Here is an 18,295-nt window from a genome sequence, read left to right on the forward strand (position 1 = left end):
TACAATCCTGAGAATGATTGACGGCATCCTGCTGAAACTGTGCGTTGCAGCTTCTGGGATTGGGTGTGGCATTAACCCTTAACCGTACGAACACCGGCGCATACATGAGAAGGAGGGGGAGCGGGTCTTTATTAGCGAGGGGCAAATGCAGCCTACTCTTATCTTTCCCAGCTTGGATACAGTTCTTTAAAAAAGTCCGCCTATGTTTTTTAAATTCCAATATTCCCCCACCCCCTCTGCGCCACCACACAAACCGGATAACAGGAATGTGCTCATACCTGCTGTCTCTGTCCTTACTCTTTTAGTTTTGTTTCTTTTTAATCAGGGAACATCCTTTTAGGGACTTTTCCTATAATCTGTACCGTGTACAGTCCGTGTAAAGCAGTTATTGCAGAGAACAGCAGTTTCCAGCTTTGCTAAAAGTTTCCAGATGTGGAACAAGCTGTTGAATGCTGTCCGAAGTGTGGCACATCCTTTGTGCCGTGTAATGACACACTCACGAGTCACTCGTTGAAAACACAGCCTGAGATGTACATGTGTGACTGTCTCGTATAACTGTGGTAAATTCATGGCATTGCGTCGGCATTATCTAAGAGCACAGCTCTTTCCTGGCTCTTCTTTGTGGCGGAGGGAGGATCTCGGAATGCTGCCAGCTGGTGACAGATGCAGGGCTTCGCTGAACCTCTCCAGCAGCGAGAAACACAGGAAGACGAGTTACCGCAGTCAACATGCCTCAGGTAGGTAAAGACAACTTTTTTTAGTACCGACATGTAAAATTGGACCTCGTGGCAGCAGACGTTTACACCGTCGGCTCTTTAACCGGGAAAAGGTGGTTTGGTGCGAAATCAATATGTGGAATTTTTAAAAAATGGCCTCTGTGCGCTTCACGGAGAAGCGACGTGTCACACAAGGCGTCAGATTATCAGCGGGGGGACTGGGTTTGGATACGCAGGGTGTAAATACTTATCATTGAGAAGTGACTAAAACATCACCAATGGATTATTCTCGAACTTTTTTTCGGGGAGAAACTTTCAGAGGTATGCGGCCAGCGGCCCCTCCCCGAAAAGAAGTGCTAAGCGCAGGGTCCTGCCGCTCCTCCACGACGAATTCAAAGTCGTAACAGTACACGCGTGTAATTCATCACAGTTTTGTGCTAATTTGTAACAAACAGTTAACGTGCGGGTAAAGTACCTTGACCCGTAAAAGCGATCCGATGTGTGTCTGTTATACTGTGGGTCGCATTTTGTAGCGTGGTTCGGGTCCACTTACACGAGTGTCTGTGAAAGAGTGCAAAGTTGAGTAATCACCTTTATCCTATGATGAGATGTTATTTATCATGATGGGTGTTGTCTCTTGCAGGATGACAGTGAGTCTCGGGTATAGTGGAAGGGCTTAATGCTATGGCCTGTACAGCCACAGCACGTGACAGAAATCAACCAGTTTCATATTTGCTGAAGAGTTTTGACTCTTCGCCACTCTTGAGACACCAAATGGTGAATGCTGCCAGGAAGAATTCTGTTCCACGTGATGGCTGAAGGGCTTACTCACTCCTTTCATTTGGCACCAGTCTGCGCACACGTTTGTAGCTCTTGCCTTATTGAAACAGCAGTTTTATCTGCACGAGCTCAGACAGCGATCCACCTCTGTGTGTCCCTGTGCTCCATGATTCTGCAGCGTTTCCTCATTTTCCTGTTTCTCTATGCTCCTTCTCATATCCCTGTTGCTCACAGGAACAGCGAGTATCTCGCATTATTCCATGGCTACATCTTGAACCGTTTAGCAAATGAGACAAAACAGTCAAGGCAAGGAATTTCCTGAAGGAAAGCCAGTGCTGTATAACCCATGATCAAGGAACACACGGGCATTACAGAGCCACAAACTGACCCAGACTTTGAATCTCCACTGTGTGGAGTTTACATCAAGCTTTACAACAAGCTGGATTCGATATGTTAATGAGCACTGCCGTTAACTATTTAAGTTAAATCACTAATAGACTTTAAAGAAATATAAAAACAACAAATTCAGTGAAATAAATAGATCTCCTGACCATTTCTACTTTCTTTGAAATACTTTTTCACAACGGTGAAGAAGGCTTGCTGCAGCTTGTGGTACGTTAGTCAGAAAGGGTGTGGTTCTGACAAAGCTGCTGCCACACATGCATTGAGAAACAGCAGGAGCACTGGAACCTGTTCTGATGGCCAAGGAATAATAATTGGATGAGTTTCTCAACAGGCTCATTGTAATGACTTCATAGGGCAATGATGTGTCGCGTTTATAGGTTGGTGTTTGCTCAAAATGCAGCCGCAACAAGATCTAAAATGCATGTTGGACAGCGCCGGTGGGTAATGCGGTTTCCTCACAGCGAGAAGGCACCTGGTCTGAACCCTGAGTGGGAACTTTCCTCTGGGTCCTCCAGCGTCCTTCCCAGTTAGGTTCACTGGTGACTCTAAATTGGCCATGACTGAGGGAGATAAAACGGTTGAAGGGTACAGAGTGCTAAATTAATGTACAGGTAAAATTGGACTTAAAATGTGGTGCATAAAGCAAGATCTGAAAGTGTTTTTTGTTTGTTCTGTTTTAGGGTAAATGACATGATAAAAAATTACCTGGCTTTCTCTTTTGTTGTTTTTTTTCTTTTCGCCTTTTAATTTTTCCCAGTATTCTGACCTGGAGAGTGCCATTGATACACTGGTCAGCCAGTTCCACTCTGCTTCAGCCGACAAGTCTCCGACGCTGAAAAGTGATGAATTCAAAAATCTTTTGTCCTCCCAGATGCCCAATCTGATGAAGGTAAGTCCACAGTAAGCCTCCTTGTGCTTCTCTCTGACCGGGGCTCGCAGTTATCTGTAGCAAATGGGTGTGGCAGCACACCTAACCATATTCAGCTTGCACAAAGACTAAGGGGAACATGCTTACAACAGAGTTATACAAGCCTAATCCACACACAGGCAAACACACACTAAAAATGTTAATCCTCTGAAGACATGCACTCCTTTCCATTAATCTAACAGCGTCTCAGCTTAACCTCTGAACACAAACATAACTGCTGTTCTGTAAACGTTTCTAAGGCAGTCTTACTTGGTTAGACCTTAGATTAGATAGAAGTAAATTCTGACATGGTCAGGTTAACGGACAGGCATTGAGATTAAAACTGCACATCAGTCTCTCCTGCATCATCATCAACTCTCTACAGATTCATTTGAAGATTGCTGTAATTTACTGTGACTGAAACATGTTTTTCAAAGTTTTTTCATTAATCTCCTCAATAATATAAATCATTTCTATTCATGGTAATAATTCTGTATGGTGGTAATAAGTCTGTGAGAGTTTTTAGCAGTTTTGTTTTGTTTTGTTATTTCGTACAAACTTACGGTTCAGCTGTGCTATCAGACAAAATGCCAACATGCACACTTCTAGTATTTAATCATTAATACTAATCTAAAGAGCTCTGAGTGTCAGTAAGACTTGAAAAGCACTATATATTCTCCCCAGCCACTTTGTTAGGTACACCTTTTCATCTGCTCATTAAGGCAATCTAACCAGCCATCACACGTGGTGGTAACAATGCATTTAGGCTGTTGTCAAGAGTGTCTGCTGAAGTTCAAACCAAGTATTAGAATGAGGAAGAAAGGACTTAAATTACAGGCCAGATTGCTTTGATCTGACAGGAAGGTAACAGGAACTTTGATTAAAAAAAAGAATGCAGTGGAGCTTCTATAAATGCGAAACCACACCAGATGCCAGTCCTGTCAGCTAAGAACAGGAAATGAGGCCACAATTCGCACAGCATCATCAAAATTGGTAAATAGACTGATTCTTATATGGCACTTTCCTACTCAAAGCACAACTTGCCTCATTCACACAAGCACTTTTTCTTGGCCCAAGTCCTTTTCTATTTAACAGTCACGCACATCTTGCCCAAGAATACTTTGGCATGCAGATCAAACCACCAAGCTTCCAATCAGCAGATGATCTGCTCTGCCTCCTGAGCTGCAGCCACCCCAACAAATTGGACAACATTTGAAGATGTTGTCTGACCTTTTGAGTCTTGATTTCTGCTGCTCCATCCTGCTTTCAATGCATGTAATGGTTTGGGGCCCTTTGTGGTCCCTTAGCATCAGTTGACCATAGTTTATATACCACCGCCTATTTGAAGATTATCGCTGACCATGTAAACCCCTTTATATCCATCTGCTGAATGGACTCCACAGTCACCGCATCTCAAGACAAAGTACTACGGCAGCTCAGAGAGCACAAGGTGGATCCAACCCGGTGTGACCAATGTGTACCTAATAAAGTGGTCAAATATTGCATATAGTAAAAGATTAATCCATTTTATTAAACATACAGAGTGAGTCTGGTCTAAAAACATGTGAAGATGCAACGCAGCGTTCCATTGTGATTAGGGTTTATTTACAGTGTTTTTATGTACGAGCAACAGTAGTGTAGGTTTCAGCTCCTTCTGGCTGGGTCAGCACTCCGGAGCATTCGAAACATCAAACTGTGACACCTCATTCACCTTGCGGTAGTCCAAACAGAGCCGTATAGACCCATCTTTCATCACTGCAAGAATCATGGGGCTACACCAGGCACTGTGGGACTTTCACCCTCATCTGGCGGGAATCACCAGAGAAGTGGTTTCAGCCACTCCCCATGCTTTGAGGTGATATACCTGTGTGCCTCCTTCCTGGTCCGACCGCATCACTTCAAAATCAACATCCCCCACTCACTGGGTGACTCTAAAGGGCCCTCGTCACTTAGCAAGTCATTTTACTGTGGCACTATCGTGTTTTATAATCCACAAGAACTCAAAGCGATATCCCAGTGCACTCCTGTGAAATGGTCAGATGGCTCAAATGGGACCTCCATTAACGGTACCGGGTGCAAGGGCCGTCTGGCATAGGCAAAAGGCCGATCCTCAGGAAGCATCAATGGTGGTCTTCGGGCACGAGGCCCAGCCGATCCACAACCATCTGTCGGATGCCCTCAAAGCACCACCTTGCTGCATGGACAGGACCTGGACTTCCAGTTTAAATTTACAAAGTTAAATACATTAACCCATGGTAAATGAACTGGCGTATCTACCACTCAGAACTCTTCACACTATAAGACACATTCACATAGCCACATTCTTACAATGCATGCACTCTGAGTGCACAAATACACCGGTGGATGCGTTGGGACCATTTTGGTGCTCAGTATCTTGAGCAAGTCTTGTCAGAGTGTCTTCAGTTGCACTAGTTTTATTCTGGGTAAAATTCTGTCATTTCAGTGCTTCCTGTTTGTGTTTGTTTTTGTCTGATCAGATTTGTCGTAGGTGATAAAGATATTCCGAACTATGATCAGTAACCTAACAGTTTGTAATTAACTGGAATGACATTTTCTTGTAAGTCTGGTTTAGGTGTTAACATTTTTACTTTAACGTGAGTTGTTTTGTCGTGTTCTGACAGGGGGTCGGCACCGACCAGGGATTTGGTGATATCCTGCGGAAGATGGGTGTAGGTGATGGCGAGGGCATCTCTTTCAAGCACTTCTGGAATTTAATCCAGTCACTAGCCACCTCGCAGTTTGGCCACCTTAGTGGTCAGAAGGGCTCGTCATGCAGCTGTATTCTCCTGTAAAGAGCAGCTTCTCAGCCCAACACGCATTTGGAAATTTAACTCAGCAGAGTAACACATACACATCACGCTCATAAAGAATTGAACAGAATAAAAAACAGAATACAAGGGTTCAAAATCCATTCTAAGCATTCATGACTAAACATTACAGTTTTAACTAGTTTACCTTTGAATTCAGATTACTTTGTTTAAGTTCAAAGAAAAATGTAAACTGATTTTGAATAAAATACTCAATTTGTCCTCCTTTGTATTTTTTTTTTTCTCATTTATCATGCTGCACATGTTACAATAGCCTAAACCTTATGTGATTAGACACCACAGTGTCACTGGTGTCTGAATGTTCTTCTCTCTTTGTGTTGCTTCAGGATGCTCATCATATTTAGTTCTTTGGGTGTTTGGTCCAAAAAGTGTTCTACAAATTTTAAAACTATAAATCTTACAAACACCTCTGCTTTGAATAAAAACATATACATGGAACTAAGTTGGTTGTTTGAAAAAGAAAGCTGTTAGCTATCGTCAAAACCAGAGTGAATAACTTCTGTCTCGTTCATGTTGCTCCAGCTTGTCATGTTTTTGATTTGCAAAAGTGTTGGGTGCTTTAAAACTGGTCCAAATCACTATATTAATGGTCTGCTGGTGTGGTATTTTCAACTTGATATGTATTTCTTAATAGGTCAGAGGTCAACATTTTAAATGGTTAGGTCAATGAAATACAAAAAAGAAGGTAAAACATGATTTACTATTTTAGAAAAGGGAACAAAAAACAAGCTCCGCCTTCCCTTGCCTAATAATAGTCACGCCAGGTGACGTTCCAGTTATGTGGTCAACTTTAAGAGAGATTTAACATCAAGTCATTGGAAATATTCATCACTTTCAGACCTCTGAAGTGTAGAATTTATTTCCTGGCTTGTAGAAAGTTGACTCGCGAGTAAATTGTTTCTCAGTAACAAAACATGTTGTTTTGTATTATTTCTAATAATATATTAGAATTATATTTGAAATCTCAAATTGTGCCTTTGTAATATTCCCTCATTCTAGAATGCTTTGCCTCTGATTCTGATTTCTGTGTATTTATATTTTGTAATTCTCTGTAGTCTGACCTTTGACACCAAAAGAAAAGTGATTTAATGAACATTTAAATAAACATGTAACGAGTTTCCCAATATCACCTGTTGTTACGGCGTTCCTTTGTTGATTTTAAAGAAACATAATTTAACTGGTTTATATGATGCAGTTAAATGTTTAATTTTAGAATAGTGTCGATATTTTATATTTTGACATAAGAAGACCTCACAAAAACCTCTGAAGTTCTGTTTTAATGCTTTCATTTTAATGCATCAAGATTGTTCTTTTATTCTTCTAGCTACAAAAGTGAAGCGGTAGATGACTGTGAAGCATTTTTTAGTTTTATGTTGTAATTCACCCAGAGTACAATATTTTCAGCACAGAAAAATATTGTAACTGTACAATTAAAACAATGAAGTGGACAATATGAACTGTTACATCAGCATTATGGATTCATATTCCCATGCAAAGAAGGTCCACATCCTCTTTTGAGTTTTTTCCCCTCGGGCGTACCTCGGAAGAATTCAAGATAAGATGAAAATGCGTACTTATTCATGACTTTAACCCTCCCAAAGATATCTAGCTCTGTTTGCTCATCATGGTTAATAGCACTCATAATCTGCTTTGATTTAATGTACAGTGCATTTTCCTTTGCAACAACTTGATCTAACCAAATCTGCATGTTTTGTGGTGCCATTTCAAAGTTGTCAACAGCACAGCCATAGAATCCTCGTTTCAAATGTTCAGGCCAGGGTTGATCGGTTATCATGGGGTGGTCATCCCTCACAAATGCTGTGCACAAGGGACTGTCACTTCCTCGTGAATGGCCTACTTCACAACCAATGACAGTCATGAGGAAAAGTGAGAAGGTTCTGAAGTTACGCACCGATGCTGAAAACACAGCTGCCATGAAATAATGGCCCCATCGCTCACAGTTGTAATTACACTGCTGAAACTGGAAGGTTTGGCGACAGAAGTCATTGAATTTTGATGGTTTGAGACCCTCTCTCAGCTTCTCCAGGGAGGACTCGTCCTGCTGGTCCTTAAAGCTCTGAAGAAAATTTTGAATTTCCACTTGATTGTCAGGATTCATGAATTTTCCCACCAGAGTTGCATTCAGGGTTTTCCCGTTTACTTTGTAAATGCATTCATTGAGAACGTAGTAAAGGTCCAATGGAATTTCTTCTCTGGCATTGTACCGTATCTCCACTAGCAGATGTTGAATGCTTATGATATGCTTCAGGATAATGTTATCTTCTCCTGCCGCTGGCTTTTCTAGCCAAATTGCTTTAAGGTGTCTTGAATCATCTGTGGTATAATCAGGAGCACGCCTTCTTTCGTTTTCCTCAAAAAACAAGCTCCAAGTCAGCCCCTCCAGACAATCGATAAAGTGATACTTTTTGCGCAGTTCCATTGGGACAAACATTTGCGGGTGGCTTGGCCAGTCCAGTATCTGCAGATACAAAATATTTCCTTTATAATTGTGAAATACTGGTCCTGGACAGCCAAGTTCCTTTTTTATCACCAGATCACCTCTTTGGTTTAGTTCAGCTTTGACTGTGCTGTAGTGCTCATGGGACCTCCAGACACCGTTAGTTGTCGTCAGTATATCACCATCAGAATTAACTGACAGGAGTGTGTTGTATAGGTTGAGCTTTGTTTCCACACTAAAAGACCGGAGACTTTGTAGGAACTGCAACATGAAGTGTTGGTCATTTCCAATATTGCAGCTGATGAGGCTGATGGTACCAAGATGACCAATGTTTGTTTTAGTTTTTAAGATGAAAACAAATCTGGCAAGTTCCTTTGGGTCATAACCAGCTAACTGGGCTGCTCCAGTAGGGCTTTGACTACCATGGCCAACCAGTACAATGTCATGATTTCTAGTCGAAAACAAATTGCTTCCTTGCAGAACGTACAGTGCCCTCTTATGGTACATTAGCAGATTTGATGAACTGGGATGCTTCTGGAACAGGTAAGTGGCTGACTCAATCACTGCAGGTTCCTCTTCCATGATTACTATCGTTTGATGGCTGTATTTTGTGTCATTTTCCCTGAGGATTACATGAGTTTTGTTAGACATTAATTATGCCTCAAATTGTTCATTGTATGTGAATGTATAACTTTCTGACTAATTTAAATAAACTGGAATGATTTCAGCTATCACATAAGAAAAACCAAGTAGGCAACACCCAGTTAAAGAAAACACTGCATGATTTTGGCAATTAGTTATTCTCTGACATTGTGTTGGTAAAGTGATATTGTGAAATGTCTGAAAATCACAATCAACATGCCAATTTTGATTTGAAGTCCCATTTTGGGCTTTCCAATTTGTCTGCATTATTACTGTTTTTACTATTAGAATTATTAGAAATGCATCCGTCCATGATCTGGTGCCATATCGCAGGGCCAGCAGCCAGCCACCTCTTCCAACTCATCCAACAAAACACAGATGGGTTCCCAGGCCAGCCAAGATATATAATTTCTTTGGCGTGTCCTGGGTCTACCCTGGTGCCTCCTCTCAGTAGGACATACCCAGTACACATCATCCAGTGGGTTTCCAGAGGGCATCCTAGTCAGATGCCAGAACCACCTCAACTGGGTCCTTTCGATATAGAGGCGTAGCGGTTCTACTCAGTCTCTCTGAATGACTAAATTCCGCACTCTATCTCAATGTCTCTGATCCGAAGTGGGAACTCCACCCTTTTCCGGCTGACGACCATGGCCTCATTATCCCCAAAAAGCAGAGATGAGATCTGAGTTCCTTTCCAGTATGCTGACATAGACCTTGCTCGGGAGGCTGGGGAGTGTGAGACCCCTTGTAGAAGATGCATGGTGACCCGACCACATTGTCACATCTTTCCACACTTTCTTTTATTTTGGTTGTTGTTTCTTTAACACTCGGCCGCAGCTTTTCAGCTGCCAGCCATACATTCACAACAACAATGCAACAACCTCCCCCGCAGCCACACCACGAACCACGCCGACCTATGACGAACTATGCGGTCAAGTGTCAGCCAGGACCCCATCCGAGCTGCCCCAGATCCTCTATCTACTGGATCTAATGCTTGGTCCAGTCCTGTAATTGTTCCCACTGGTGGCAAAACACCGCCGCTTGCTTCCTCCAAGTGGCCACGGGCATGTCGCATGACGGACCCAACAACACAGTTCATTCATTTCAGCACCTTTATTTTGGTGAATGAGCAGGTGGTGGAGCTTGCTCAGCTGCCAGGAATGGGTGCAGGCACCTGCCAGTTGTTCCCACTGGCGGCAAAACACCACCACCTGCTCCCCCCGCGTGACCGCGAGCTCGGCCACCATTTGGGCCCACACCTCCCCTCCCGCCCGGTCATCGTCAAGCTATGCCATGATCCTGGGTTTTGGCACCACTGCAGAAGATGCATGGCAGACCGACCACATTGTCACACCTTGTTTACCTATCTTAATGGCCTCCAGTAATGGGTGAATCATCCCCTTCTTCCCCAAACTTGGCTTCTTCTTCAGAAGGCATGTCAGTGGGATTAAGGAGGTCCACAAAGAATTCCTTCTACTGTGTAAGTATGTCCTCAACTGAAGTCAGCAGTGCTCCCTACACACTATACACTGTGTTAAGACCTCTTTCCCCTCCTGAGTTGCCTTACAATTGAACCTTGGAAAAAGACTTTGGGACTGCCTCAAAGCGATTCAGGTCTTTTTCCATGCTCTCACTCAACTCCTTCCAAATTCAACTTTTTGCTTTAACCACTGCCCAAGTTGCATTCCACTTGGGCTGCCAGTGTCCGTCATCTGCCTCCAAAGTCCCATACACTAACCAAGGCTAATAAAATTCCTTCTTCAGCTTGATCACCTCAGATGTTGACTGTCCAGTTAGGGGATTACCACCACAACAGACACAAGCCACCTTGAAGCCAAAGCATCATACAGCAGCCTCAGCAATGGAGGTGCGGAACATGGTCAATATGGACTCAGTGTCCACAGCCTTCCTCGAAATGATGTCAAAGTTCTGCCAGAGGTGGGAGTTGAAGATCTTATGGGCAGAGGCCTCTACCAGGCCTTCCCAGTGCACCCTCATGTTTAGATTCATGAGGTCTGTCCAGCATTCTCCCCCACCAACTGATCCAGCTAACCACCAGGTGGTGATCAGGTGATATATTGACAGCTCAGCTCCTCTCTTCCTCAGAGTGTTCAGAACATACAGTCACAGATCTGATTATGCAATTTCAAAACACTAACATGTGACCACGTGACCACGTGACCATGTGACCGGTGACGTCTCCCAGTAGGACAATGGAGTCACCCAATAGAGCACCCTCAAGAGCCCCACCCAGCGACAGGCTGGGTACCCTGAGCTATTGTTCAGCGCATGAGGGCAAACGACAGTCAGGACCCATTTCCTGGCCCAAAAGCACAAGAAAAAAACCCTCTCGTCCACCAGCAAAAACTCCAACATACAGGCAGAAAGCCAAGGGGTTACAAAAATACCCACCCCCCAATGTGCTGCTTCTCACTGAGAGCAACACTGGACTAGAACAAAGTCCAGCTCCTCTCCAGACTGGCTCCAGAACCCAAGGCGTGCATCGGCGTGAGTCACACCTGAGTCATCTAGCCGATGTCTCCAACCTCGCGCACTAGCTCAGGCTCATTCACCACCAGAGAGGTCACATTTTGTTTCCCAGTCATCTCAATAGGCGGGGAATAGTCTGCCAGGGCCTATGCCCTTTGCCCCCGCCCAACAAGCATTTGAATTATTAACATTACTTCTTTTAAGTATTGCTTACGTCAGTCTACAGCCATGTTAGTGAATACAAATTTATCTTCATGATTTTAAGCTCAAATACACTGCTCAAATATTAAAGGAACTCTTTTTAATCAGAGTATATCATCAACTCAGTTAAACGTCTGGAATATTGATCTGGCCAGTTAATTGGGAGAGGGGGGTTGTTGATCACTTTCATTTTCTTTGGTGTTAGTGAAACTATCACCAGGTGCACTAGTGAGGCAACACAACCTCCAAAACAGCTAGACCATTTCTGACCAATTTTTCAATAGATTTGCATATTACTAGGGTCATTTTCCTAACGGTAGAATGAATCAATACCTTGACCCTGGAGAGGTTGCACAGATAGTCAGAAGATTTGCTGTGTCTTCCAGCATAGTCTCATAATCATGGAGGAGATTCCAGGACAGAGGCGGTTCCTCTAGGAGAGCTAAACAGGGCCAGAGAAGTCCTTAAACATCAACAGGACGGGTATCTGCTCATTTGTTAAAGGAGAAACGGGATAAGCACTGCCAGAGCCCAACCAAATTACCTCCACCAGGCCACTGGTGCGAATGTCTCTGACCAAACAATCAGAAACGGATTGTGTGGTCTGGGTGGCCTGAAGAATTGATATCAACACTGGGCCCTGTGCTCACTGTCCCACACTGTGGAGCCTCACTGGCATATGCCATAAAATACCAGAATTGGTAGGTCAACAACTGGAAACCACTGATTTCCACAGCACAGACAGCAGGTTCACCTGGTGAAGCCACGAAGAATGTTTTGGTGCTTATATTATCATTCAGCATGACTGGTTTGGTGGTGGGTCAGTGACCAGTGGTCTGGGGAAGCAGACACCATGACTACCATTAGGTATTGGGATGAAATCCATGGACCCATCATCAGACTTTACACTAGTGCAGACGGTCTTGGTTCCTCCTGGTGCACAACAGTGCCCGAGTATTCCTTCATCCTCTGATCAGAGCATTGAAGGATCAAGAAATTGATATGACTGACTTGCTCTTACACAGACGTAAATCCAACAAAACACCTCCAGGACATTACTGTATATGAAAGTCCATCCATCAATGCCAGGTTCAGACTGTCCAGGAGCTCAGTGATACCCTGGTCCAGATCTGGAAGGAGATGCCCCAGGACACGATCTGTTGTCTCATTAGGAGCATTCCCTGTCAATGTCAAGCGACATTGTTTTTCTATGTAACATTGAACCTACAGATATGCAGTGTTTGTTCCCTGCCAGGCTTAATCTAGTGTTAAAAGCATCAGTCTGTTACATCATGTGGTGGCTTACCAGTGTCCTGGAATGAAGGTGGATTGATTCCTTTGAACATTCCAGTCTGCAATGACAGAGAATCAAACAATAAATCTGTCTGAATGTACTATCAGGGAAGGTCCTATGTGCACAGTGATATGTCATAAGCCATAATGACAGTGTGGGGGGCAGATGGCCACAAGGCCACAAGGCACAGTCAACAAACCCGCACAAATTTCCCTCCCCACTCCAGCCTAAGAAACGTACAATAAGGACTACCCATGGAAGGAGAGGGCCAGCTCCCCAGTTCCCCACACCCCACCACAGGGCAGGGAAAGCAGATCCGGGGCTGCCACAACAACATTCTGGAGTATGACCAAGGTGAGCACCAATTGACTGTAGTGTTTTCTACACTCACTGGTCAGCACCCACTATCCCCACTGCAAAGGGTAGTTTAGAGTATGCAGATGAGGGACTTGGATCATCTGCCTACTGAGTCCTAATATTAGTCACCCACTAAAATAAACAAAGGACCAAAAAACAGGAACAAGCTAGCCTTGCCCGAGTTTGACACATGCTTCTCCCAACGTGCTCAAACTATCCTCTTACTGAGGAATGGTATTCATTTGGTGGCTGAATTAAAGTTATTTCGGACATTTTTTTTCCACTGATGCATTTTTATTTATTATTGCAGATCAAAATAATGTAGCTTTGTTTTACATATGTGCAGAAATACATTATCACTGTAAATACCACTAACTTTAAGATATCATGTTACTGATATATATTCCGTCTTTAACAATTCTATGATGAAAGAAGTGCTATTTCAAAAAAAGACATCCAGATATGTTTACATTAAAAAAACATATAATGTTCTTACCAGAGTTCATTCCTGCTGCCAAAGACAGCTGAACAATAAGCCAAAATCCACTGAGTTTCGACATAGCTGTGACGCTCAGTGAAGTGCAGCTGAAATGAAGTTCACTGTGGATTCAGCAGATAGACGAGCTTCAGGTTATATCTCTGCCCACATTTGGTTAGATAGTAATGTAAATGACAAACCTGCATCTATGGCCATGCAGTTAAACAGTTACTTCACTGTTTAAAGTGTGTGCACCAACATATTCTTTCTGCTCTGACTGTGAATTACTACCATTCATAACTGACTCAATTTCCTAATTGACACATGCAAATGTTGTAAGTGTAGATCCCACTGAGATGTCCCAGCAGACAACTTCACTTTTAAAACGGCAAGTAAATTATTTACAAGGTGCACTGCTGTTAAGAAAATCATGTGAGCGATGAAAAAAAGACTCCCACCTCATTAAAATGAGTCAAGATTAAATATTAGAATCTTTATATTTCAAGAGAGAATCTATTGTAAGAGTTTGACTGTTTTATAAAAAAAATATCACACATAAAAGTGGAATGAAAACTGTGACATTAGTAATAATCATATCCTAAGTGCACTGAACAACAGCCGATGCTAAGAAAATAAGCTCGAGGTGTTCCCGTCCCTTTCTGCTAACCAGCTGGTATTTGTTTATTCGGCTAGAGTCATGTGTTAAACTGGGGGCGGGGATCTGTGTCCTTATGAACTATTATGAATTATGATTAATTTCTGTCTCACTTTTATGAGTGATAATTTAATAAAGCAAACAAAAACTACCACAATGCATTCTCCCTTGACATATTTAGATTCTAACATCCAGTACATTGGGAACATGGTACACTGCAAATATACTGACCTAACAGGAACTGTGGAAACCAGTAAAAACCAATTTCATCCACCTCAGTTCAATTCAGTTTTATTTATACAGCACAGAATCACAACAACAGTGGCCTCAAGGTGCTTTATATTGTAAGGTAAACCCTACAATAATACATACAGAGAAAAACCCAACAATCATATGACCCCCTATGAGCAGCACTTTGGCGACAGTGGGAAGGAAAAACTCCCTTTTAACAGGAAGAAACCTCCGACAGAACCAGGCTCAGGGAGGGGCGGGGCCATCTGCTATGATTGGTTGGAGTGAGAGAAGGAAGACAGGATAAAGACATAAGAAAATCCACCTGCCAAACTCCTTGTTGACTGCTGGTGACTGCCCCAACAACAAGCTTGTCCACTCTTGCTTAAAATATGACTTTAGCTGCTTAAGCAAATGGATGAATGGAACCGTAGAATATCCTGTTCAGTCTGAGACAATTTGGGGAGCTGTTTTCAGCAGTTTACCCCTAACTGGATTAGTACTGGATGTGCACAAGTTCCCCCTGCTGCACGTTTTCAGTTATTGACAGTTTTTGCAGGACTGGACTGGGACAAAAATGTATATGTGTATATATTTCATTTTGTATGATTATTATTATTGAAAAAGGTTTTAATCAGGTACAGTTGTTGTTGGGTTAGTTCTTAGTTGCCTGCAACATGTGACAATAATTAAAAGTCACACTCGAGCTATTAGCAGTGACTCGTGATCAAAGCAACCGCTCATTTTAATCCTTGCATTTCTCCCTTCCTGATTACGTCCCTCCATCTGCTTTCTTACCATTTAATTTCACCTTCCTCCATCTCTTCCTTACTTCTCCACAGCTGATGCTAGCAGCAGGTCTGGTTACTAGCTGCTTGTAGTTGTTACAAGCTGTTACTAGTTGTAACTAGTTGTTGTTGGTACTGTTCAAAGGTATGCCAGATTACCAGTCCAGCCCTGGTTTTTGCTCCAATGAACAGAGACAGTTAAAAAGCAAACACTGGAGCCTGTTCAAACCTGAAAATGTCTGAAGCACTGGGCAGCATTGTGGTTCAGTGGTTAGCACTTTTGCTCCATTTTTATAGTTTTCTTTCTGAAGTATCTACCCCGTCACTTCTGAGTTTGGTAACTATGGTTCTCGTTCTCTACCTTGGTTGTTAGTTTCCTGTTGTGCTCTTCCCAGTTGTGTTGTGTGTCTGTCTAATATCTATGTGTTCTGTCTCTATGTCAAGCTCACGTGTCTTTATCTGAGTCTGTGTGCGTATGTGATACTTGCTGTTTTATTGTGACAGTCCCTCATCTCGTGTGTGTCTTCAGTTTTGCGTCCCCTCTCTGCCTGATTCCCTCTTTTGTATATATCGTCTGTTTCTCCGTCATCATCATCTTATCTTCCCTCACACTGTGTGTTCAGTTTGTGTGTAGCTTCCCAGTGAAGCAAATCCTTAGTATCAGCCCAATGCGAAGTGTTTACTCACTGATTACTAATTCCAAAATGCTGCAGCAAGAGTCCTGACAGGGACTAGAAGGAGAGAGCATATTTCTCCTGTTTTGGCTTCCCTTCATTGGCTTCCTGTTAAGTCCAGAATTGAATTCAAAATCCTGCTCCTCACATACAAGGTCTTAAATAATCAGGCCCCATCTTATCTTAATGACCTTGTAGTACCATATCACCCTATTAGAGCACTTCGCTCTCGCTCTGCAGGCCTACTTGTTGTTCCTAGAGTATTTAAAAGTAGAATGGGAGGCAGAGCCTTCAGTTTTCAGGCCCCTCTTCTGTGGAACCAGCTTCCAGTTTGGATTCGGGAGACAGAAACTATCTCTACTTTTAAGATTAGGCTTCAAACTTTCCTTTTTGCTAAAGCATATAGTTAGGGCTGGACCAGGTGACCCTGAATCCTCCCTTAGTTATGCTGCAATAGACGTAGGCTGCCGGGGGATTCCCATGATGCATTGAGTTTTTCCTTTCCAGTCACCTTTCTCACTCACTATGTATTAATAGACCTCTCTGCATTGAATCATATCTGTTATTAATCTCTGTCTCTCTTCCACAGCATGTCTTTATCCTGTCTTCCTTCTCTCACCCCAACCGGTCGCAGCAGATGGCCGCCCCTCCCTGAGCCTGGTTCTGCCGGAGGTTTCTTCCTGTTAAAAGGGAGTTTTTCCTTCCCACTGTCGCCAAAGTGCTTGCTCATAGGGGGTCATATGATTGTTGGGTTTTTCTCTGTATCTATGAAGCGCCTTGAGGCGACTTTTGTTGTGATTTGGCGCTATATAAATAAAATTGAATTGAATTGAATTGAATTAATTGTTTGCCCTTTTTTTCAGTTTAACTCAACAGATGCCAACAGATATCTTAGCAAAAGATGATAAAGGGAAGAAGAAAACTGAGCAGGTGGCTGACCGTCCTCTTCCCTGAAATTATGTGCTCTCATTTGTGAAGAGAATGGGATGCCAGTGGCAGACCAGCCAGTTCCAGTATTCTTTGGGGAACGTCAGACGATTTGGCTGGTGCTGGAATGTGAGCGCGTCCCGCTACTAAAGGACTGGCAGCGTTTGTTCTGTTCCTCATTGCACAAAGACAGCAGTCCTGAGGCACAGTGGTTACCTTTCTACAGTCCTGTCCTGCTTCCCCTGGTATCTGTACCACAGGCTTTCACAGCGAACGTCAGCTGCACCTAAACTGAAACATAACTCTGCCGTCTGCACAGAGTTTCTGCAGCACCAGCGAAACGTTCAGCGTGACTCTTGGTTTAGTTGCCAGATGTTTTTCATTTTAATTCTGCTTGTTTTTTATAGCTCAATAAAAGCCATTTGAACACAGTTATTTGTTAATTGTTGTAGTTTTCTGTTTTGGTCTGTTTGTTAACAGAATTAAATGTTCAGGCACAGGAAGTGAGTTGTCATTGTAAAACAAAATCTCATCATTCTTTTGTTCTTTTTTTGTAGTTTTAAGTGAACATTTACATAAAGACATACACAGCAGAATATTTTTATTACTTTAAAATGTTTTTAAGAACAAATATAGCAAAGTGAACAGTACTAATGTTTTTATGGCAGTGTTATCATGTTATTACATGAAGTAAAGCCAGTGTTTTATTAAGCTCAGGTCTTTCAGTATTCACATCCATCAGTGTGTAGTTGGTAAGAACTGTAATTAACAGTATACTGTAATTACAATAACTTTTTTTTGCACTTTTTTAAATGATGGTATTAATTATGGAATAAAAGTACCAGATTTTTCACATAAAACGACTTTTTTTGTTATCCTGTAAAAATATGGACATTTTCTTTATTTTAATTATGAAAAACTTGACGGTAAATTTCTCTTATTTTATGCATTTTTTTCTGGCGCCCCAGCTGCCAGAATGTTACCAGCATGCTCGGCAGAGAGAGAACCCGACGCTGTTTAAAGGTTAACATGGATTCTTTTGTGAATATTAAATGTTTTGCTCTTGTAATGACCTTTGGTGGTCGATCACTCCTAGAACAGTAACTGTTGCTCTGAACTCTTCAGAGGTGGCTTTGTAACCTTTTCCAGTGTGCAAAGCAACAAGAAATCTTTTCACTGAATTCTTCAGAAATCTTCTTTTTGTAGCACATATCATTCATTCATTAGGTTCTCCTTCTGACTTATAAATTCATTATTTTTTATGTTATTTTCTGCAAAAATATGGAAAATCTCAAAAGATTCACAAACTTTTGCTATACTTGTCTTAACACCTTCATGTTTGATACTGAGAGGCATTCAGTCTGTTACCACATGGCTGTTTCCAGGTCACTGATAATCCTCCCCAATCTTCTTTTCTCCTCATTAGCCATCTTACCCGCTGCT

General features: G+C 42.4%; 2 protein-coding genes across 2 annotated transcripts; one reads left to right on the forward strand and one right to left on the reverse strand.

Moving 5' to 3' along the window:
* Positions 1-69: 69 nt before the first annotated feature.
* On the forward strand, positions 70-6,783 carry s100v2 (S100 calcium binding protein V2). Its single transcript, XM_084919470.1, has 3 exons — positions 70-737; positions 2,659-2,790; positions 5,451-6,783. The coding sequence occupies exons 1-3, from the start codon at positions 729-731 to the stop codon at positions 5,619-5,621; spliced, it is 312 nt and encodes a 103-aa protein (XP_084775596.1). The 5' UTR covers positions 70-728; the 3' UTR covers positions 5,622-6,783.
* A 217-nt stretch (positions 6,784-7,000) lies between these two features.
* LOC146362381 (uncharacterized) lies at positions 7,001-9,517 on the reverse strand. Its single transcript, XM_084920125.1, has 2 exons — positions 9,348-9,517; positions 7,001-8,737 (listed from the first exon to the last, which is right to left on the reverse strand). The coding sequence occupies exons 1-2, from the start codon at positions 9,515-9,517 to the stop codon at positions 7,129-7,131; spliced, it is 1,779 nt and encodes a 592-aa protein (XP_084776251.1). The 3' UTR covers positions 7,001-7,128.
* Positions 9,518-18,295: the final 8,778 nt, after the last annotated feature.

Source organism: Perissodus microlepis, chromosome 22 (genome assembly GCF_051167445.1).
Source record: "Perissodus microlepis isolate ML-2025 ecotype Zambia chromosome 22, ASM5116744v1, whole genome shotgun sequence".
In the NCBI taxonomy this organism is placed as follows: domain Eukaryota; kingdom Metazoa; phylum Chordata; class Actinopteri; order Cichliformes; family Cichlidae; genus Perissodus; species Perissodus microlepis.